Below are 24,013 nucleotides of genomic sequence, written 5' to 3'. Positions count from 1 at the left end.
AAAATCGGCGCTTAATACGGAAGCAGGGAATTATGTGCTTACGGCAAGCGTATTTCACGGGTTAGCGGCGAATGTTGGCGTCTGCGCGTGCGTACTCCACGTTACTATGCATACGCTTACAAGGCTAGCACAGAAATTCGGCGCTTGCACACGTAATTAAAGCGGGGAATCGTGAATTCGGCGGTAAGCAGAGCCATGAAATTCGGCCCGGGTCCGTTTGTAGCAAGTGTTCTACCCGTTTACAGACAGACCCAACTCATTACACGAACTTAAGAAACTAAAGACAGAACCAACCCATTTTATTATCATTTAGGACGAGCTGGGACGTTTTGAGAACTAGTGTAGTATGACCCAAGCATAAGGATTGTCAAACATAATGTGTTTTCTTATCTGGTGTTTTCAGCAGCAGATGGTGGGTTCAAATCCCGATCATGACACTCGTGGCCTTTGATAACAAAATGTTGTTGTTATTGAGGAGTTATTGAATAATAAATAACTAGGGTATATTACATGAACTTCTTTAATCTAGTGATAGGCGCTATCATCTTAAAGGCAGTGGACACTATTGGTAATTACTCAAAATAATGATTGGCATAAAACCTTTCTTGGTGACGAGTAATGGGGAGAGGTTGATGGTATCAAACATTGTGAGAAACGGCTCCCTCTGAAGTGCCATAGTTTTCGCGAAAGAAGTAATTTTCCACGATTTTGATTTCTAGACCTCAGATTTAGAACTTGAGGTCTCGAAATTAACCATCTAAACGCACACAACTTTGTGTGACAATGGTGTTTTTTTATTTCATTATTATCTTGCAAGTTCGATGACCGATTGAGCTCAAATTTTCACAGGTTTGTTATTTTATGCATATGTTTAGATACACCAACTGTGAAGACTAGTCTTTGACATTTACCAATAGTATCCACTGTCTTTAATCATGCCTTTGAAACAAACACATCAAATACATCATTGTGATTAAATGTCATTCACAAACCAAATGTGTTTTTCCAACACTTAAAAACACTTTGTTTGTACGCTTTGCTATATCGATCGGCTCCACTTCTATAAGATTGCACTCAAAAATAACGTAATACTCAAATCTACAGGGGCGGTCTCTGGGGCGGAAAATTTTTCAAAGCTTTATATTTAAAATTTTACTGCAAGAAGCCACTAATTTCAACAGATTCACATTCATTGGCAGCATACATTTTTCTGCGGTGGGTTTTGGTCATCATATATATTCCTCCAAAATCCGTCATTTTCTTGAAATGATGCAGCTCCCAACTTTAAAGAAATTCCCATTTAAAAGTTAGGACGAGTTGTTCGTCCTAACTTGAGATAGGATTATTCCTATAGCGTATTGTGAAATCGGCTCCAGGAGATTTGCTGTTAAATCCGACATTAATGTGTACACATAAAGCCATCATTGCGGGGGACCAGTCTATATAAGACCTATTCTAGTCAGTAAGTCATTGTATCACTATTTAGGAAAATAGTCATGGAGATTTGCTGTTAAATCCAACCTATAACTGTGTACACCTCAAGCCCAAAACGTGTCTGTATCCTTGCGGATAAAGACAGGGGACCAGTCTAAGACCTATCCACTGCGTCACCATTAGGAAAATGGTGATGAAGATTCGCTGTTAAATCCGACCTATACCTGTATACACATCAAGACATAACCTGTCTTAGACATATCTAGTCAGTAAAGTCATTGTATGACCATTAGGAAAATGGTGATCAAGATTCGTTGTTAACTCCGACCTATACCAATGTACACATAAAGACAAAACCTGTCTTAGACCTATCTTATCAGTGAGTCACTGCGTCACATTAGAACAATGGTGACGAAGATTCGCTGTTAAATCCGACCTATACCTGTATACACAATAAAGACATAACCTGTCTATATAAAGACCTATTTAGCCAGTAAGTCATTGTCACCATTAGGAAAATGGTGATGGAGATTTGCTGTTAAATCTGACCCATACCTGTATACACAATAAAGACATAACCTGTCTATATAAAGAGATGGGGACCAGTCTATTTAAAGATCTAGTCAGTAAGTCATTGTTTCACCATTGGGAAAATGGTGATGGTGATTTGCTGTTAAATCCGACCTATACCTAATAATAATAATAATAATAAGACTTGTAATGCGCACATATCCACCCTGCTGGGTGTTCAAGGCGCAGTACACATAAAGACAAAACCTGTCTGTTGCGGATATAGAGACAGATATGGACCAGCTTAAGACCTATCCTATTATCAGTAAGTCATTGTGTCACCATTAGGGAAATGGTCAGGGAGATTCGCTGTTAAATCCGACATATACCTGTGTACACATCAAGACAAAACCCGTCTGTGTCCTTGCGGATAGAGACATGGGACCAGTTTTAAACCTATCCTTTCACTGAGTACGTCATTGTGTCACCATAAGGCCACGTTATTATCAAAAATCCATATGTGTGTCCTGCCTAAAATATTATTTACCAGCTGGTGGTTGAAAAACGGTCAACAAAAATAACAACGCATTATCATCAATTTGATGTTCTCTCTTCAAAAGGACATTTTCTTTAACAATCTTTCAGGAATATAGGCATATGTCATAACTCGTTTTATCAAATGTAAACATAATAATCGCTGTAATAATCAGCCATAAAATCTCGCCATATTTCTAATTCGTCCAGTTTCATCCAAATTCATCCAGATCTCGTAATGGTTTGATTATTTTGATCTTTTTAGAAACTGTTTACAAGTTCTGAAAATTTGGCTATCTTGACAAGCCTACATTTAAAGCACTGGACACCTTTGGTAGTTGTCAAAGACCAGTCTTCTCACTTTGTGTATCCCAACATAATGCATCAAATAAAAAAACATGTGAAAATTTGAACTCATTTGGTCGTCGAAGTTGCAAGAGAATAATGGAAGATGCTTGATTCCGTTGAGGTCTCGAAATCATTTCAAATATTTTAGTGAGAAATTACTTTTCTCAAAAAACTGCGTTACTTCAGAGGGGCCATTTTGTTGACAATGTCTTATCCTACCAACATTTCCCCATTGCTCGTTGTAAGTGTTTATGCTTACAATCGTTTTGTTACCGAAAAATTACCGAAAAATGTCCAGTGCCTTTAAAAATAGCATCTGCGTAACTTCCCAGTAAACATACTTCGTGTGAAAAAAAAATTACTTGCGCCAAATCCTTTATCAAATTAAGACACAAACATGTTCCATTTCTTATGGACAATAAATTAATGAATAATTATAATGACAGATGTCAGATGAACACCGAAGATTTCAAGATTATAATCTGAGTGACAACACTGAATGTTACAATTTTATCTAAAATTTGAGATACAAAAATCCCCTCTGCCTATAAATACAACAAGATCTAGGGTATGGCAAGTCAGTCTGCTTCTCGCTTGCTCGACCACTCAAGCATTGTGTCACCTGGTGAGTATTGTCTTTTTTCAAATTGTTTACAATCATATTAAAGAAACTTGACACTATTGGTAATTGTCAAAGACCAGTCTTCTCTACTGGTGTGTCTCAAATATGCGCAAAATAACACACCTGTGAAACTTTGAACTCAATTGGTCGTCGCAGTTGCGAGATAATAATGGAAGAAAAAACGCCCCCGTCACATGAAGTTGTTAGCTTTCAGATGCTTGATTTCGAGACCTAAAATTCTAAATCTGAGGTCTCGAAATCAAATTCGTGGAAGATTAAATCTTTCTAAAAAAAACTACGTTACTTCAGAGGGAGCCTGTTTCAATTCTCACAATGTTTAACAGCTCCCCATTACTCGTTACCAACTAAGGTTTATGATGCTAATAAAAACTTTGAGTAGTTGCCAATAGTGTCCACTGCCTTTAAACCAAAGCTAAGTTTTTATTCTTTTATTTTTACATGTTTTTTTTAGTATGAAATGTGATCATATTCATAACCCTCAGTGAACTCATTGCTTGTATTATTCCAAATTGTCCCATGTTTATTTTAGTATCAGTAATATTTCAGTATTATTTTCGAACTTGTATAACCCTATCTAGTTACTCATTGTTTGTATTACTAAAAAATTATTTGTTTAAATAATAAGAATTCACAGTAGGCCTATCCCTCAAAAGTGTTTTTAATTTCGTTTTGTAAACTAACACGGTGTTGTGGAATCAATACAGTTTTGTTCTACAAAATGATGGGCCGTGTTGGTTTACGAAGTAAAAGGAAAGCCAGAGTTGATGGCCCAAAGTAGTCGTTCTTGATGGCCCAAGTACTCGCACTTGATGGCCCAAGTGCTCGCACTTGATGGCCAAAGTACTCATACTTGATGGGCCAAATACCCGTTGGTGGGCCAAGTATTAATTCGTACGTAATGGCCCAAGGTCTCGTACTTGAGGATGGATGGCCCTCGTACTTGATGGCCCAAGTTCTCATACTTGATGGGCCAAATACTCGTTGATGGCTCAAGTACTCGTTCTTGATGGCCCAACTCGCACCTGATGGCCAACATACTCATACTTGATGGCCAAAGTACTCATACTTGATGGGCCAAATACCGGTTGATGGCCCAAGTATTCGCACTTGATGGCCCAAGTACTCAGCGTACTTGATGGCCCAAGTTCTCATACTTGATGGGCCAAATACTCGTTGATGGCCCAAGTACTCGTTCTTGATGCAAATACTCGTTCTTCATGGCCCAAGGTCTCGTACTTGATGGCCAAAGTACTCATACTTGATGGGCCAAATACTCGTTGATGGCCCAAGTACTCGTTCTTGATGGCCCAAGTACTCGTTCTTGATGGCCCAAGTACTCGTACTTGATGGCCCAAGTTCTCATACTTGATGGGCCAAATACTCGTTGATGGCCCCAAGTCTTCGTACTTGATGGCTCAAGTACTCGTACTTGATGGCCCAAGTACTCGTACTTGATGGCCCAAGTTCTCATACTTGATGGGCCAAATACTCGTTGATGGCCCCAAGTCTTCGTACTTGATGGCTCAAGTACTCGTACTTGATAATACTCGCCCACCATAGTGCTCGATAGTTCTTGGGCCTCAACTAAAAAGTACTTGACTACCTCACTGGCCTCAAAACACAATAACTGACACTTGCCCAAAACCGAACCAGATTTTAAGCTATTATTGTTAAGGTGAATCGGTCAAGAACAAAAAAGAGCCGACATGATTTAAACCAATGCTCAGCCACCAGAGCTTGTGAACCTTCTCACTTGTACTCCAATTTTTTCTTCATTATAGATCTGTATAGCTGCTCTCTAAATATGGATCAGAAAGGGGCCGTATTACTCTTGTTGTGTAGCATCGTCTACATTGCACCACTGGTGCTCTGCAATGACGGTGCGTTTAAGATCCTTGGTGGTTACGTCGATGTGTACAACGATGATTCTTCTCAACACAAGACGCAGAATCATCACTGGGGTGAATACGACATTAATGGGTACCCAGACAGGAAGGCCTTCGTCGTTACGTCACACTTCTGCTGGGATAACGGCCGGTCCTACTGCTACCAGACCATCGTGGTATCGACATCATCTGACGAGACTGAGCAGCACTACCAAATCATGGGTAGCAAGACGGTGATCTACGATGCGACGTCTTCGTACGTCGTTGACAGCAGAGGTTGGGGAGTTCAGGACACGTTTGATCAGATTGAAGACAAAGTAGTGGATCAGGGGGAGATATGGGCAGAACCTTTGAGGGATTGGGGACACGGTTATCTCCATCTGTTTGTTAGAAAAGAAGCACGTCCCTCTTACACCGATGCCTTCTTTCGAGAGAACAGGAATGCCGGGTCCGAGCAGTTCACGTCAGGTACAAAATTCTACGGACAGAAAGACCCTTCCAGTGTTTCAGAGGTACTATCAAACTTCAGATCTTGGACCACTGCTTGGGGAGATGCTTCCGTACACTACTCTGAAGTCTTCACAATGCCGACAAAACTGGTTAAAACCACTACCCTCTACGACGAGAAGGTCTCCAAACCCATTGATCTACCTGTCTTGAAGTCTTTGACTCTGACCAACTATGGTTCAGGAGCCACTGGTGATGACTTCGCATTGATTGGCACAGAGGAGACCTTCACTCTGAGTACCGAGTCCACCATCTCGACATCATTCGACTTTGAGATAGACATTGGAGCTGGCACAACCATCGACGCTTTTGGGATCGGTGTCAGCATGGACGTCAACTTGGGGTCCTCATATTCCTCAGGCTCTGAACAGAAGGAGACCAAGACCGTGACAACGACTCAGACCATACAGTGGCCATCCAACTGCCCGGCCGGGATGCAGGTCAAGCACGTCATAACTACTTCATCAGAGGAGGTCAAGGTCCCGATCGTGTTCACCTTCGCGCGCGGTGATCTTCGATGGACCGAGAGGAAGATCATGGAGGCTACGATGTCAGACCTTAAGCAGGAGAAGTACGACTGCTGCCTGTGGGCTGATGCTCACGATCTGTGCGGAACACAGGGCCTCCCATTGTGCAGCCAATAGACCCTCATCATGGTGCGACCATCTTGTTTTTCCTCCCATTCAAATCAGTGCTACCAAACCGTAGCTGGAGTGAAAAACAGTATGGTTCTTGTGTGCACAATGAATGTGTTTATTCATTGCGGATACAAGAAACAATACCAAGATGGTGGCAGCCAATAGACCCTCATCATGGTGCGGCCATCTTGTTTTTCCCCCATTCAAACCAGTGTTACCAAACCGTAACTCAAGTGAGAAACAGTCTGGTTCTTGTGTGCACAATGAATGTGTTTATTCATGGCGGATACAAGAAACAAGACCAAGATGGTGGCAGCATTAAAGGTCTTGTGAAGGGTTGATACTTAATATGCCACATATGATTTCGTTCAGATAATTGTATTAAATTTTGAGTTGATCGAAAGGGAAAGTTTACTAGAGTGTGAATTGAACCTGCGACCTCCAGATAAACATGCTTGCACTCCACCAACTGATGAGCTTTAGGCGGTCTCTGTGTTTTGTCAAAAATATCTTTGTTCGGGGTACCAGTCAGGAGCATCTAACTTGAAACAATTTGTTTTGGCACCAAGGATCACACCCAAGTTTAAGATAAAATGAGGAGCGGCAGTAGGAGGGGTCACCTTATGGGTAACGGAATTCAAATAAATATGTCAAGTAAACCACAAGTGTAAATTAAATTGGGTTCAAACGAAGACCAATAATATCCTTCAAGGCAGTGGACACTTTTTGTAATTACTCAAATTAATGATTAGCATAAAACCTTACTTGGTAACGAGTAATGGGGAGAGGTTCATAGTATAAAACATTGTGGGAAACGACGCCCTATGAAGTAACGTTGTTTTCGAGAAAGAAGTAATTTTTCACGAATTTGATTTCGAGACCTCAAGTTTAGAGTTTGAGGTCTCGAATCAAGCATCGAAAGCACACAACTTCATGTGACAAGGGTGTTTTTTCTTTCATTATTATCTCGCAAACTCTACGACCGATTGAGCTCAAATTTTCACAGGCTTGTTTTTTTATGCATATGTTGAGATACACCAAGTGAGAAAGAAGACTGGTCTTTGACAATTACCAACAGTGTCCACTGTCTTTAAGAAATGCAATACCAACCTTTTCTGAGGAAAGGGAGCTCTTTGAGACTCCCGGGTGTCCTTCCCAAATGTTCTAAAAGACAAAACAAAAGACAAGAACCGGTGAGTGGGACGCCCTCATTAGACCTTTATCATGGTGTGGCCATCTTGATTTTACTCCAGTAATCTAACTAGTATTAGATATCTCACACATCAATATCTGAATAAATAAGAATAAAAAGCAATGTTTAGAAATGGTATGAGTTATTCCCCCCCCCCCCCCGTATTTAACATGATAATTAAAGATAAGCTAATCGTGATGCCTTTTCAAACATGCACCTCTCAACTAAAGCACATTTTTACGCCCCGGACGTAGGCAGGATCGTTACATGGATCATTACATGGAAGTCCCTTAAAATTATTATTAGTATTCGACCAGAACAACACAAAATGTACAAAAATATGTGTAACAACACAAAATAACAAATACACATGTTATGTACAAAATTACATGAATGCAAACACACTTTTGGTAATTACTCAAAATAATTATTAGCATAAAACCTTACTTGGTAACGAGTAATGGGGAGAGGTTCATAGTATAAAACCATGTGGGAAACGACTCCCTATGAAGTAACGTTGTTTTCGAGAAAGAAGTAATTTTTCACGAATTTGATTTCGAGACCTCAAGTTTATAATTTGAGGTCTCGAATCAAGCATCGAAAGCACACAAATTCATGTGACAAGGGTGTTTTTTCTTTCATTATTATCTCGCAAACTCTACGACCGATTGAGCTCAAATATTCACAGGCTTGTTTTTTATGCATATGTTGAGAAACACCAACCCAACAAACATTAGGCCATTGGTCCTGTACCTGCCCAATACAGACAGTTTAATAGGAGACTTTCCAACGCTAGGTGGCAGCAGACATACCGGGTAAATTTCCATTGTTTACGTAGTTCTGAACATGCGCATAATTCTGAGAACAATGGATTTACCCGGTAAGTCTGCTGCCCTCTATCGTCCCAGAAAGTCTCCCATTGGCCCAACACTGGTTTCCTATACTGGGCCTATTGCAAACTGCACATCGGCGTGCAACATGCCCTTTACAGTTTGCCATTACATATTCATTACAATCACGACTCCGGCCCGGCACCGGATTTGGGTAACTGTCCGATGCCTGCCCAATACATGCCCAAAATTGGTTTTATCTACTGGGCCTGTTAAAATTTCCATATTGGCGTTCAACATGGCCAATACAGTTTTCCCATTATAGATCCTCTTCAGGCACAATTCCAGGCCGGTTCTGGTCATTTAGTGGGCCAACACTGGACATACTGATAAAATAAATCGTGCACGTACTGGTCCTGTTTTGGCCCTTTCTCCTTTGAACACTACAGGACCTTGCTTGTAACTGAATCGGCCCATTAATGGTCCTGTGCTACATTGGCCCCAGCGTATTGTTGCATTACTGGTCCCACAACGGCCCCATACAAGCTGAAATAAAATTAAATACAAACATAATTTGGAAACGATTGATGCAAACATATTATTGATAACAATTGCAGTTTATTTATTTGCAACAACAACAATTTTAACCCGTAAATTTTTTGATAAATAAAAATAAACAAGATTTATTGGAATAACTTTTAAAATGGTACATTATTTCCTTGCCAGTGTTTACATAGTTGCCAAGATGTATTTACAATATTTTATTTAAAGCAATTAAATGGTCAACTTAATGCATGAATAAGTTAACCAATAAATAAATACAAAGATCATCTAAAAATTAAGAGTTCATAATACAGGGATGAAATTTCGCAAAATGTGAAAATTCCTGAAAATAGCTTGCCGGCCAGCCGGGTTCACCTCCTAGACCCAGAACCTCCAGATGTTACAATTCAGGAGGATTAAAGACTCTGTGAATCACCACAACTACAAAACTGCAGGTTTGGACGCAATATGGACTATTGTTTTCTCCCTTTGGTGATTGCTGTTCTTTTGAATGTTCAATGACATTTTGAAAAAATCCTGACATCGGGAAAAAATTCCTGAGAAAATCACATGTCTGTTAATATTGAATACAGTGGGATCTCAGCAGTGAAAAGTTAAACAAATAAAATAAAAACACCTAAGGGCGATTCCATGAAAAGGTGGAATTTTCTTAGACAAATGAAATTGCTCCCAGCATTGAATTTTTATTTTTATATCATTCCAAACATGTCCAAGTGTCAGGGGATTTTTTTATTTTTTTTTTTTCGGATATTGTTAACTGTGAAAAAAATTACTTTTCCGATAGTGCACTTAGTGTGGAAAAAAAGTAATGTTTTTTATGGTTTTATCAATTTGACCTATTTTTATAGTCAGTATCAACTTTCTTTAAAAAAGTATAAATGAGAGCAAGTATGGGCAGTATTCTTTCAGAAAAAATATGTAAAATTTCAATACAACTCAATGTACACTTATGTCAACACTTGGTTTGAGGTTCCCCTTTAGAGAGCGTAACGCGTGTTAACAAAACACACCCTTTTAAATATAATTACTAAACAACCTGGTTTCAAATGCTGCAACTTTTAATTTTCCTCCTACTAATAAGGGCTCATGTAAAAACAGTAAAAACTTAGATGAATTCTAAACCACCGCTTCACAATGAGCTTCCGAAAACTGTAACGCAGTTTATGTCACTATTAATTAAAAACTCAGACTTCTTACAGAGGAAGTGGGACATTAAAACTTGAAACATATGGTCAGTTTAACTTTTTAACAAGTAATTAAAGTGTGTGCTTTCTTCTGAAGAGGGAATACATTAAATTTGATAAACATGCCAAATTTTATCTTAAAAGTTAAAACTCTAACAAGCAACATGTAATCAAAATAAACATCCATTTGTATCCCTTTTACTGATTCATTTCCTTTGAAACCCTTCTTTTTCTCCCCCCCCCCCCCATTTCTGTCCCCAGCTCCTCGCAGCCACACCATACTTTCTTTATGGACCATTGTTTGGTTGGTATCCCTCAGCATCTTCATAATTGACTCTAAAAAACAAATTCAAATAAAGAATACAAAATTTAATCATCTGATGAAATTCCATTAACACTTGAAAACTCTAATCATATTCCGAAATGAAAAATATGAATTTGTAACAATTTAATCATAACTTCAGTCAAGTCTTTGTTACTACAATTTTGTGTCGGGGGTGGGTGTGGGGTGTTTAAACGAACAAACAAAAACCACAACACCCCAACAAACAACCACCCTAACAAACAAACAAACAACCCACACCCACCCTGATACTTAATGAGAAAATGAATAAATTCGAAATTTTAATAATAAACCAATACATTCGATAAAAAAAAAACATTGTAAAAGTACAATCCAGCTTATTGTCAAAAGGATAAACACAGCGTTGCCTACTTTTCCACTTTCACATGATAACCACATGAATGTGCCGAGTATCCTGTGAAAGTAGGTGAGAGTTTAACTTTGTCCAACATCCTGTTGGCAGCAAGCTACTCAAGAATGTAACCTTTAAAACTAATTCACTCACTAGTGACAGCAGTGCACAAGCCCAGTTGGCTAAAAGCCAGCTTGACTTCACCATTTCCCTTCCAGCCGACCTTGCCTGCCCAGTTGTATTTCATAGAAACTTCATGGCTGAGCAAGGATCGCATCACCCTCCTAACTGCCTCCTTTGTGTCGCTACCTCCAATTTTTGAAAGAAACTTCACCTGTATATGTACACCAAAAATAATTAGCTGTTCCGAACCACGTGGTCTTCATTTGAACTTTTTAATTTGTAATTTTGATGCAGTCACTTTCATGTTATTGTGAAACATTCTCTTTGGTTATACAACGATAATAAGCACAATATGTTATATCACATGTACGCTGATGATATTCAGATATACTCCATCATCGACCCAAAGATCCCGTTAGATGCAGAATGTGCATTGTTCAATTTATCTACTTGTGTGAAAGACATTCAGCATTGGATGGTGGCCAACAAACTCAAACTTAACGCGGATAAAACTGATTTCATCATAATTTCCTCCAAAACTGCCAGTAAAGCTCTTGGTCACCTCAAGTTTACTTTTGAAAACACAACTATTTCACCTGCCAAATCGGTACGAAATCTGGGAGTTGTGTTTGATTCCAGAATGTCAATGGATGATCATGTTGCACAAATGAGTAAGAACACCAACTTTCACCTACGAAATATCGCCAAGAGACGTCCTTACATCGATGAGGATACATGTCATTCCGTTGTTAGATCACTTGTGCTGTCAAGACTAGATTACTGCAACTCGCTTTTGAAAGGAATCACAAAGAAAAACATAAATCGTCTCCAGAAAGTTCAGAATAAAGCAGCCAGACTCATCTTTAAGACCGGTCGTCATGACAACATTTCACCACTATTTCAGAAATTGCACTGGCTGCCCATCTCAAACAGAATTGACTTCAAACTTTGTCTTCATGTCTTCAAATCCCTTGCCCACCAGTCACCATCATACATATCCGACATGCTACAACCGTATGTCCCACCGTGTTCCCTACGCTCTTCCTCAGAGAACCTCTTGGCTGTACATCGCACCGTCTCCAGAGCTGGTTCGCGTGCTTTTTCTGCTAGTGCTCCAAACCTGTGGAACTCATTACCATCACATCTTCGCCATGCAACTTCACATAAACAATTCAAAAAACTACTTAAGACTCACTTGTACAGAAATACTTGACTCGTTTACTTCACTTTACATTGGAACATCTTGGGTTTGGATTTCTTTCTTTGTTGCATCTTCTGTAGGCGCTTTGTAACCTTGGGAAAAAGGCGCCTCATATAAATGCTGATATGTATGTATGTATGTACAACACAGTATGTACCTCAATGAGTTGTTGACTTCTTGAGAGGAGTCTATACTATTTTGTTTTCTACCCGCGTTCTGGACACATTACTCTGTACACGCACAAAGTACGGAGGTTTGGGATTTTCGTTGTAACGTGCGTTAAATTTGTCCTTGTTTTTCTAACCGCGTTCTGGACCAATACTCTGTGCATGGGTTTTCGTTAAAACGAACGTGCGTAATTAGATAGGGGTTTTTGACGACATCGACGTCGTCGTCAAAAACCCCCTTAAGGCATCTGATACTACATTTCAACCCTACTTAACAGTTATAAAATATTACTTGCTATGGTGTTGTAGTTTTTGAGAAATGAGTGAAAAAATGTCAAATTTAGACTCCGATGTGTTTTCTTCGTGGACGAACGTGCGTAGTTGAATAGGGGTTTTTGACGACGACGACGTCCTCGTCCAAAACCCCTAAAGGCATCAAATACTACATTTCAACCCTACTTAATAGTTAAAGGCGTTAGCAGTTCATATTTAGTGACAATGTTCGCAAAATCATGACACGAGAATTATTTCGCCGGATCATAATCCCCTCTGTTGAAATACATACATGTAAACCCTCGATTATTGTATTGGCCCTCATAGCCTAGTGGGCATCAGTCGCGCTTTCTTTACTGTTACGTGCGAGTTCGAATCTGCGCACGGGAATTTTAGCCCCCAAAACTAAAAAAATATTTCTTTTTGAATATTTTAAGTTAGATTCTTATCTTTATATCGATAGTGTTGCCTTTTCTTTTTCTCAATTGTTAGCCAAACATAACCTGTGTGCATGCATGACACGATGATGTTTGAAAAACACAGCAATCGGAAAATGGTGATCATAAGCGCAGAGTTTGGTGGTTAAGAGTTCTGTGAAATCAAATCGTACTAGATCAAACATCAAACCACCGGCCCCCAAAAAAATTAAAAATCGTAATTAATTAACCACGTGACCCATATTTGCATATTTAATTGTACAAGGGGACAAAGTGGTTGGAACTTCCTGTTGATGCTGACATCATGAGAACATCAGCATAAGTATTGGAATTGCACTACCTATTGAACCACTTGGAGTGTTCAAGGAGTCCAACACGTCAGTCTAGAGTCCAACTCTGATTGTAAAAATCAATTCAGGCATCATCTTCAATTTAATTTTATGCAACAAGCAAACTTATAAATTTTCTGATTTTATTTCAAAGGGTAACATAAATGGCTGTTAGCAAACGGTTTCCAACAAAAACTACATGGTGTACGTGTACAATACTCTACTGGCCTCAAGCATTTACCTCTAGATAATAAATCAAGCATTCAGCTCAAAATGATAAAAGTTTGTTATTGCCACAATATTCAGCAAACCATGAATCATACACAGCTACTATTCACAAGAAAATCTATGTGTGGAAGGTAATAAATCAAGCATTCAGTTCAAAATGATAAAAGTTTGTTATCGCCACAATATTCAGCGAACCATGAATCATACACAGCTACTATTCACAAGAAAATCTATGTGTGGAGGATAACAGACAGCACACAATGGAACCGGAGTTTAACAATGACAATACCAAAAGTGCAAAGTGCAGTTGCTTTCTTCGTTAGAAAAAAAGGGGGGGGGTCCGTACTCGTTAAGGTTTGCTTTTTATGGGCCCCTCCATCCCCTACATGTGTTTTGCATTGATTTTTAGTTTTTGTTTTCTATTATTGTACGATTGCATTTGCTTGTAATAAATGATTTATTACCTTCTGTGTAGACTAAGCAAGTCTCGCGCGTATTTGAACTTGCGGGACCATTATGTTCCAAACCTTATGGAGTTTTACGTTGGACATTTTGTTTCGTCCATTATTTTAGTTTAACGTAGTTTGTGACCATGAATATTATAAATATTGTTGGAAATGTAATACTAGTTAACATAACGTATACAAGTAAAATCCTTTCAACAAAAGAAATCCTACTTTCGGGATGTCAACTTCCCGAGATAAATTATCACAGCAAGACGACATCCTAATTTTAGGATGTCGACTTTCCGAGATAAATTATCACAGCAAGACGACATCCTACTTTTGGGATATCGACATTCCGAGATAAATTATCACAGGAAGACGACATTCTTCTTTTAGAATGTCGACTTCCCGAGATAAATTATCACAGGAAGATGACAACTGACGTTTAGGATGTCGACATACCGAGATAAATTATCACAGCAAGACGACATCCTACTTTTAGGATGTCGACATTCCGAGATAAATTATCACAGGAAGACGACATTCTTCTTTAAGAATGTCGACTGTTTGTAGTTATAAGACTCCTTGGGGATAGGAGAAAAATTTGGGAAAAACCGTGACCTCAATTTGACCTCTAATTCCGGGTCAACCGGAAGTGGGACCATATCTCAAGAACTACTCAACCGATTTTCAATTTGTTTTCACTTACAGACTCCTTGACATTAATATTGACTGTGAAAACTCGTGACCCCATGTTGGCCTCTACGTCCGGGTGAACCGGAAGTGGGACCATACGCCAAGTACTATACAACCGATTTTCAATCCTGTTTGGTCAGTTTTATCCTCCTAAGGCATTAAAAATAAACTTTGAAAATCCATGACCCCAAGTTGACCTCTACTTCCGGGTCAACCAGAAGTGGCACCATATCTCAAGAACTACACAACCGATTTTCTAACTTTTTTTTCAGTTATAGACCCCTTAAGAAATGAAGATTGAACTTGGGTTTAATCAAAGTACATCAAAATCGGAGCAGCTTTGTGTTTATTCACAAACACTTAAGCTCTAGTTATTGTATTATAAAAAAAAAAATACATGTTGCTTTCTGAAAAAGAAGAGGAGGACAAGAAGAGACATTTTAGCATAATCATCCAACTCTACCTGTGCCTACGGACTAGACAATAGAAAAGAACATTTACATAAAATAATATTATTAGATCATCCCTACACGAGATAGACGCCTGTGCGGCACAGACGCCTGATATAAGTAAAACTGTTAATCCTGGATGTTGGTCCATTTAATGTTATGGCATTTTAATGGCCACGAGTATTAACACTGTATTGGACCTCTATATCGCCAGTATTGGGTATAACGTTGTGGTCTTATGCTGAATACAGGCATAACGCCAGTACTGGTATCACTGTGGCTATATACCGGAACTACCGCTACGGTACTGCCGGCACAAGCCACAAACACGCCAGTATTGGGCCATAGAGTGGACCAATTACCCAATGTTTGCTGGGTCGGAACTCACTCCCTATCAAACTGAGAAAGGAAACTTCCTTCAAGAACAAACTCAAAAACCATCTCTTCTAATCAGCTTTGTTTTATTAGTTCCTAAAGATGCAAAAAATAGTTAATGGCCTGACGTTTCGACCCTAGCAGAGTCTTTCTCGAAGGCTAAATGACAACACAACAAACATGAACAGGTAACTAAGTGAAACATAAGCAGTGAAGTGGAAATACATGAATGGGGTTAGAAAGCATACATAAAAAAGCAGGGGGTAAACAATGAATAGGGGGACAAAAAAGGGGGGGGTGAAGGGAAGGGGCTGGCTTGACCACAAGATACTCTTGACTACTGCATTGTGTCTGGTTGATCGAAACCAACACGATTCAAATCAAGGTGAGTGTTATTAGCTGTTCCGACATACCGTCGGAACAGGTATTGTTTTCGACGAGTTTTTCAAAACGTTTTAGAAACGTTGTTCTTGGTTTCTGCCTAAACGCCATAGGTTTAATGCACGATTTTTATTTACTCGTAATCTTAGAAACGGTAGAAATGACAGACTTGAGTCATATATGGATTAGAAGCTTAGTACGTGACTTAATCACTAAACTTGGTGTTGTTTAATTTCTTAATCAATTAGCTGAGTTATAATGACATGAATATTTAATTAGGCAATCTGGTTAACACTATCATATCTCCCAAAACGTCCGATTTTCAAATTGTTTTCAGACTTTGATTCTCTGGATATTGAAGTTGTTTTTATGTCACGTCATCTCGAAATTAATTGTCATAAATTAATACACTTATTATATAAGGAATAAAATCCCTCATTCTGTGTTGATGGATCGATTGGGGCCGCGGTTTACCGCGGGTGCTATTACCCAGGTGATCTGAGTTCGAATTCTCCCGGGAGTTTCGACGAAATCAATATTATAATGCATACATTTTACTTTTTTTTACAAAAAGAAATATGTACCTACATTTAATACGTTATAGGCGTTAGCAGTTCATATTTAGTGACAATGTTCGCAAAATCATGAAACGAGAATTATTTCGCCGGATCATAATCCCCTCTGTTGATATATATACATGTAAACCCTCGGATTGTGCATTGGCCGTTATAGCCTAGTGGTCATCAGTCGCACTTACCTCGCTGACACCTGCGAGTTCGCATCTACGTACGATCATAATATATTTGTCTTTATCCCCCAAAACTAAAACAATATTTCTTTTTGTAATATTAAAGTTAGATTAACATCTTTATATCGATAGTGTTGCCTTTTCTTTTTCTCAATTGTTAGCCCAACATAACAGGTGTGCATGCTTGACACGATGATGTTTAAAAAACACAGTAAGCGGAAAATGGTGATCATAAGCGCAGATTTTGGTGGTTAAGAGTTCTGTGAAATCAAATCGTACTAGATCAAACATCAAACCACCGACCCCAAAAAATTTTAAAAATCGTAATTAATTAACCACGTGACCCATATTTGCATATTTAATTGGGAAATCTTTGTAGCACCATATCTCAAGAAGTACACTGCCGTTTTTAGACTGTTTGTAGTTAAAGACTCCTTGGGGATTGGAGATTAATTTTGAAAAACCGTGACCTCAAGTTGACCTCTACTTCCGGGTCAACCCAAAGTGTGGCAATATTGATTTTAAAACTATTTTCAGTTAGAGACTCCTTGGGCATTGCAGATTAGCCTTAGGTTACCATGACCCCATGTCGACCTCTACTTCCGGGTCAACCAGAAGTGGCACCATAACTCATTCAGCATTTTCGTCTTTTTTTTAATGATAGACTCCTTGGTCATTTTAGCTCATAATCCAAGCAAAAGAACACGGAACAGCTTTGTATTTGTTCACAAACACCTAATGTCTAGTTTATTATTGGTTTATTATTTAAAGAACAACTAAACTGAGCGATTGCGGCAGCTGCTCAAGTTTTCTCTTCTTGTCTGTTCGATTGATCTACTTCTCTGTATCTGCCCAGTACTTAAGCAGCATGCAGCATCAGAGTCCAGCATTCTCCAGAAGACGATCAGAGCATACTGATCGAAACGTCGAGTTAAACCAACGGTTCTTTTCAGAACCACCTCAACTCATTTAGAGATTATTACATGGTGTTACCGCAAACTCTTCTTTATATATATTTCTCTGTATCTGTTTTTAGTTGCGCCAGCAAAAACAATGTCAAAAGACACATATCACACCAGCTTTGCGCATTGTGTGGATTGGATAGCTTAATTTTTGAAGTGATTTTATTGAGAGTGTCACCGAAGATATCTAAGGAGTTGCTGAAAATCACACTACCGGGTAATAAGGCATTCCAGTCCTTGATGGTGGCCGAAAAAGAAAAAAAAAAACTGCTGCCGTTGATTTTGGTTGTGTAACGAATTTGATGGAATTGGAGATTGTGTTTCCTGGAGGGTCGAGTGGAATGTTGTCCAAAGTCTTGAAGCGGGATTTCAACTACATTATTGACAAGTTTGTAGAACGTAGCTATCTTCTAGCTTTCCTTCTTATTTTTGGTGGTTTCCAGCGATGTCGGTCACTTCGTACGAAGTGACCGATATTCATTTCCAGCTAAAGTTCTTCTAGTAGCCTGTGTGTTGTACTGTAAAAAAAAATTGATTATCTTTGAATTATTTCCAGGGCTTGATAGTTCTTTTTACTATGGGACGAACCAAACTTGTGTAGGCTAGCGATTTTACGTGAACTGGGCATTTGTTGAGGCTCCTCATGAGAACTTCACCCAAGTACTTGTTGGGCTTTTTCTTATTAGCTGAAGCTGTTAGAACGTCTGTTAAAAGTGTTGGTGATATGAACGCCAAGATATCGTATGAGATTCCACAGATTCTAGTTGCTTGCCACAAAAGGTATAGCTGGTGGGGTGACTTTTCTTGAAGCAATTGCCATAGTTAAACAACTGCTGGGGTTAAATTAAAACCAAGCGTCTTGCCATTCTTCAGGTCGCTTGTAGAATGGATCTATCCTGAGCTGACTTTACTGGTGGGTACACAAGACAAGTACATAAACCAGCCCCAACTCCCATTTATCACTGTTCGCTCGACCATGGAAAGATCCTCCATGGCTTGACTAAACACTGGCGTTACCTATAAAGCGAATTTGACTTATAATATGATGTAAAAAATACTACCGTTACCTAAGCGATGCGTTATGATGACCTATAAAATGACGTATAACGTAAGTTGCACTGACGTTGCTTAGTAGTGACCGGGGCACATTGTCCACTTGACCAATCAGCCAGAATGTAACTTCAACTAGCGTTCATTGACATTTGTCTGAGGAACAAAAGTAACTTAAACTTGGTTAACTCTTAAACCAAACTTGAAGGCGATAAAATCACTTTTAAACTTGGCCTATGAAAAAAAAAATTGGTACGATTCCATTTATTTTATTTCAGCAATTTGTTAACACATAATATTGTATTTGTCACCCCATCAGTCAAGCCACCGTTTATCAGCCAATCACTTCGTTATCCTAATCATCGAGTTGAACAGCAACAGGTATGTACAACATAAAGCACTATACCTTTTGGAATAAAGACAGCAACAAAAGAAACAAAATGGTTACTCGTATTCCAAAAAATGAAAATACCAACATAATTTGCATAAAATAACAAATCGATGACTATTTTTTCTGAATTGGTCATCGAAGTTGCAAGAGAATGATAGAGAGGTTTCGCAGAGTCGCTGATACGATTACACATACATATCGAACCGTACGCGTTCGCGTCAAGTGAGCTGTGTAGTTTTGTTTCGCAAAACTCTAACGAATACCCTCAACTTGAGGCTCAAGAGGGCGCTATTAACCAAATGGCTGCACCCATGGATGGACAATCGCCACTTCTCTGTTTCTGAAGCATGGTGGTTAACAAATTAATGTCCAACTACATCCATCTATGAAACCTTTAATAGACATGGTGAAAACCTGGTACATTAAAAAATAACAATCCGCAACAAAAACAGGAACAAAATATACTCGTTGTTTACTTACGTGTATGGCGACAGATTCCCGTTTTGAGCGGCTATTCTAACTTGTGTACAACGGTTATACGTCACATGGACCTCAAAAAGTGATGACGTATTATGACGTATCCGTTCACGTAAAGTATCGGTGACTCTGCGAAACCTCTCTATTGTAAGAAAAAAACGACCTTTATGCACAAGTTGTGGTTCTTTCAGATGCCTAAAAAAGGCTTCATTGTCTTTTGGTATTTGAATGGGAAATAACCTGTCTCAAAAACTAAATAGTACTTCAAAAAGGAGTTGTTTCTCACCATATTTTATACTATCAACAGCTCTCCATTGCTCGTTACCAAAGTGAGGTTTTATGATAATAATCATTGTGAGTAATTACCAATAGTGGCCACTGCCTTTAAAAACCAATTAATCAGCAAATATTTAAAAGCAGACTAACTTGTTTCCAACCTCGAGTTTATTTTATACTAGATATACAAATGGTGTTTTTTTTATTGCTTAATGGTTCTCAGTTTTTATTCTTGAATCAAGTGGGGTTACTACTTGACAAACCGATACTTCTTGGATGGGGACCTCCACCTGCACACAATTATCCCAGTGTCTAATACATGTAGATGTTAAATTTTCATCGGGGATAAAGAATATTAATTTTGGCTTTTACCCACGCACCGATGTCATATCACAGGCATATTACTCGGGTGGGATTCGAACCCACGACCCTTGCAATTACAGAGCAGTGTCTTATAGTATACTACCGTGAATTCCCGGTAGCTAGAGGCAGTTCAAATCCTCGGTTTTAGCAGCGGGTACCGCAATTATATAGAATAATGTTCAATTTGCATCGGGATAAAGAATATTAATTTTAGGTTTTACCCATACACTGATGTGTGTTAGCACTGTATACTCAGTACTTCCCGGAGTCTTAAAAAAAATATCACAGGCATATTAGTCGGGTGGGATTCGAACCCACGACCCTTGCAATTCTAGAGCAGTGTCTTTTACTACCGTGATTGCCCGGTAGCTAGAGGCAGTTCGAATCCTCGGTTTTGGCAGCGGGTACCGCAACGATATAGAATAATATGTTAAATTTGCATCGGGGATAAAGAATATTAATTTTGATTTTTACCCATACACCGATGTGTGTTAGCACTGTATACTCAGTACTTTTCCGAGTCTTGTGAAAAAATATCACAGGCATATTACTCGAGTTGGATTCGAACCCACGACCTTTGCAATTCTAGAGCAGTGTCCGAGATTGCCCGGTAGCCAGAGGCAGCTCGCATCCTCGGTTTTGGCAGCGGGTACCGTGTTGAAAAAAAATAAAAGAAACGAATGAATGAATGGACGAATTAATTAAAACTAGTTTCTCCCAAAACACAGGAATCAAAGTCAGCTACTAACATCACCACTGAGTTACTAGATGAAGCAACTTCGACACCAACTGCTTTGGAACTTGAACATATCATGAAAAGGGAACAAGAACGTCGAAAGCAGACGCTGGCTGCAGCATGTCAGGATCTTAAATCGGAACCAACTAGCGACTACAGACATTTACTCGTCAACAACAAACATCAAATCCTCTTTAATTTCATCCCCAAGGTGTCTTGCTCGACGTGGAAGACAATCTGGCGTAGACTGAACAGCAAGAATGGAGAGTTAAAAATGTTACTACCACATTACAGAAAAGACGACGCCCGGTTGATGAACTATCGTAAAGTGTTGTTTGTACGAGAACCAATGAGCAGATTACTTTCAGCGTATTTGAGTAAATTTCATTCTTGGACTGGTACTCAACGAATCTGGGAGAGTCGCTATGGGAGAGCCATTGTGAAGCGTTACAGAGGCGTTGAAAACCCGAAGCTCGGAGGGGGGGGGGGGAAATGGTTGAATATTACATTCATTGAATTTATCAAACACATCACTGATCTGGGTAGTGGTATCAGAATAAATGAGTTAAATGACCACTGGCTGCCACAGTATAAACTATCACGGCCTTGTCATGTCAAATACGATTTCATCGGCCATTTTGAAAATATTGCAGTTGAAGGTCCGTTCGTACTAAGATGGCTAGGTATCAACCACTTCGTTCGCTTCCCAAAATACCATAGTTCAAACGCAAAAGAACATTTTGGGGAATATTACGAATCGATATCGCCTGATTTAATGCGGAAACTGATGGATTATTACCGTGAGGATTATAAACTATTTGGATATTCCCCCGATGACGTCATGAGTTTGGTTCAACGGGGTGTTTAAGGAACACAACACTAATCCAATGAATCTTGAAACGTGAAACTGCGTCTTATGGCTGTACAAACTTTTTGTTAGCACTAGACTTGGTTCCAAGTCTCTGATCGTGGTTTTTAGTCTACCCGATAGCCAATACATTATTGCCTGAAATAGCGCCCTCTTGTAGATTAACCTGCAAGATAGCTAATATGTGACCATCCACCACCAATGGGCTGTAAAGTTGACACTTTTACTGTTATGGGCTCAATGCATTTTTGGAGAGAGTGTGTAATCAGCTTCAAAATGATACCATCCACATTTAAATCAGACTTTTCTTGACGAAGTTATGATTTCTCAAAGCCACCTACTTTTTTATTCAGATTTCTCAAAGATTTCTTGAAAACCCAAACAATTTAATAGGCTCTGCAATGTACAAGTGCAACTTTACAGCCTATTGGTGGTGGATGGTCACATATGTTGGGGCGTTTTTCGTGGCTGATGCAGAGGAATAACCGCGATCTCAGACTTGAAATCAAGTCTAGGTTAGCAGCAGTTATAGATTGAAACTCGCTCCTCTGATTGACACTTTAATAGGTGACAGGTGCAGTTGATTTCGTTCTAGTGTTAAGGCAATGGACACTGTTGGTAATTACTCGAAATGATTGGTAGCATAAAACCTTATTAAACCAACAACGAAAAGCTGCTGGTGTTATAAAACCTTGTGAGAAAAGGCTCCCTCTGAAGTAACGTCGTTTTCGAGAACGGGGCAATTTTTTACTCAAGATAATAATAATAATATCGAAGTCTTATATAGCGCACGTATCTACCAAATAAGGTACTCAAGGCGCTGAGTATAAACTTTCAGAAAGATAGGTAATTGCAGTGACGAATTTTGAGACCCAATTGTTTAGCACCTTATAAGGGTTTACAAGGTGCTACGGCGCATACAGCATCCACAGCCAGGAACACCGGGGCGAACCCCTTCTCTTTTCGAAAAGTGCACTGGGTTCTTTTACATGCGTTACACAACACATGGGACCAACGGCTTTACGTCCCATCCGAAGGACGAAGCAATGGTTAAGTGTCTTGCTTAAGGACACAAGTGTCACGGCTGGGGGTTCGAACCTACACTCTGCTGATCAGAAACACCAGAGTTTGAATTCGGTGCTCTTAACCGCTCGGCCACGACCCTTCCAAGATATTAAAAGTCTTCACAGCTGAGGCCTTTAATTATGCAACTGACCACAGAGGTGTTTTTTCTTTTAACTTCGATGATTTTCACAGTTTTGTAATTTTATGCATAATTTTGGGATACACCAAGTGAGAATACCGGTGTTGGACAATATAACCACAGCCGTCGATTTCACAAAACTCTCATTTCGAATCAATCTTAGGGCTTAGGACGGGTTAAGTTTCGTATCAATCGACGTTTAGGACGCACTGAACCCACCCTAAAGTTTGGACAAGTTACTCATCCTAACGGGTCAATCCCAGGTTTCGTGAAATCGGCTGCAGACACTGGACACCTTTAGTAAGTGTCACAGACCAGTCTTCTTATTACTTGATGTATATCAACATATATGCACAAAATAACCAACCTGTGAACATTTGAACTCAATTGGTCGTCTAAGTTGCGAGATAATAATGGAAGAAAAACACCCTTTTCACACGAAGTTGTGTGCTTTCAGATGCTGGATTTCGAGACCTCACACGTGAGGTCTCGTAATCAATTAAAATATTTTACTGAAAACTACTTCTTTCTCCAAAAATACGTTACTCCAGAGGGACCCTTTTCTCACAATGTTTATAACAAAAAGTAAGAAAACTTTGTTCAATCCAGTATATTTGTTATTGTTTAATACTCTCTTTGTATATGGTATATATCAATGCAAAACTGAACTGTTCCTCTTTAAAATGATACCACATTTGCAATGATTACATGTTGCTGAACTTGGCTACACGAATAACAATGAGGCAGAGTCACAAATCGAAGGTGCCAAAATTACTGTTGTCTGTGAATGGTCAATAGGTAATGCTCAATAATCGAACCGATCAAGCTTTTCAGAACCATTAATGGTTTACACAATGATTTGCACCAG

General features: G+C 39.1%; 1 protein-coding gene across 1 annotated transcript; it reads left to right on the top strand.

Annotated features, from left to right (window-relative positions):
• The first annotated feature begins 16,018 nt into the window (after positions 1-16,018).
• LOC117304967 (carbohydrate sulfotransferase 14-like) lies at positions 16,019-22,191 on the top strand. Its single transcript, XM_033789625.1, has 3 exons — positions 16,019-16,074; positions 19,150-19,211; positions 21,066-22,191. Exon 3 carries the CDS (start codon positions 21,150-21,152, stop codon positions 21,939-21,941), a length of 792 nt encoding a protein of 263 aa, XP_033645516.1. The 5' UTR covers positions 16,019-16,074; positions 19,150-19,211; positions 21,066-21,149; the 3' UTR covers positions 21,942-22,191.
• The last annotated feature ends 1,822 nt before the right edge of the window (positions 22,192-24,013 follow it).

The sequence above is a fragment of the Asterias rubens genome, chromosome 22, assembly GCF_902459465.1.
Source record: "Asterias rubens chromosome 22, eAstRub1.3, whole genome shotgun sequence".
NCBI lineage: Eukaryota > Metazoa > Echinodermata > Asteroidea > Forcipulatida > Asteriidae > Asterias > Asterias rubens.
Note: the sequence above shows the minus strand (reverse complement) of the source record. Positions and strands in the feature narration are given on the sequence as shown.

Bases quoted from the DNA above. Each gene is read 5' to 3' on its own strand.
- LOC117304967 (XM_033789625.1), top strand. From the start codon at position 21,150: ATGAAAAGGGAACAAGAACGTCGAAAGCAGACGCTGGCTGCAGCATGT.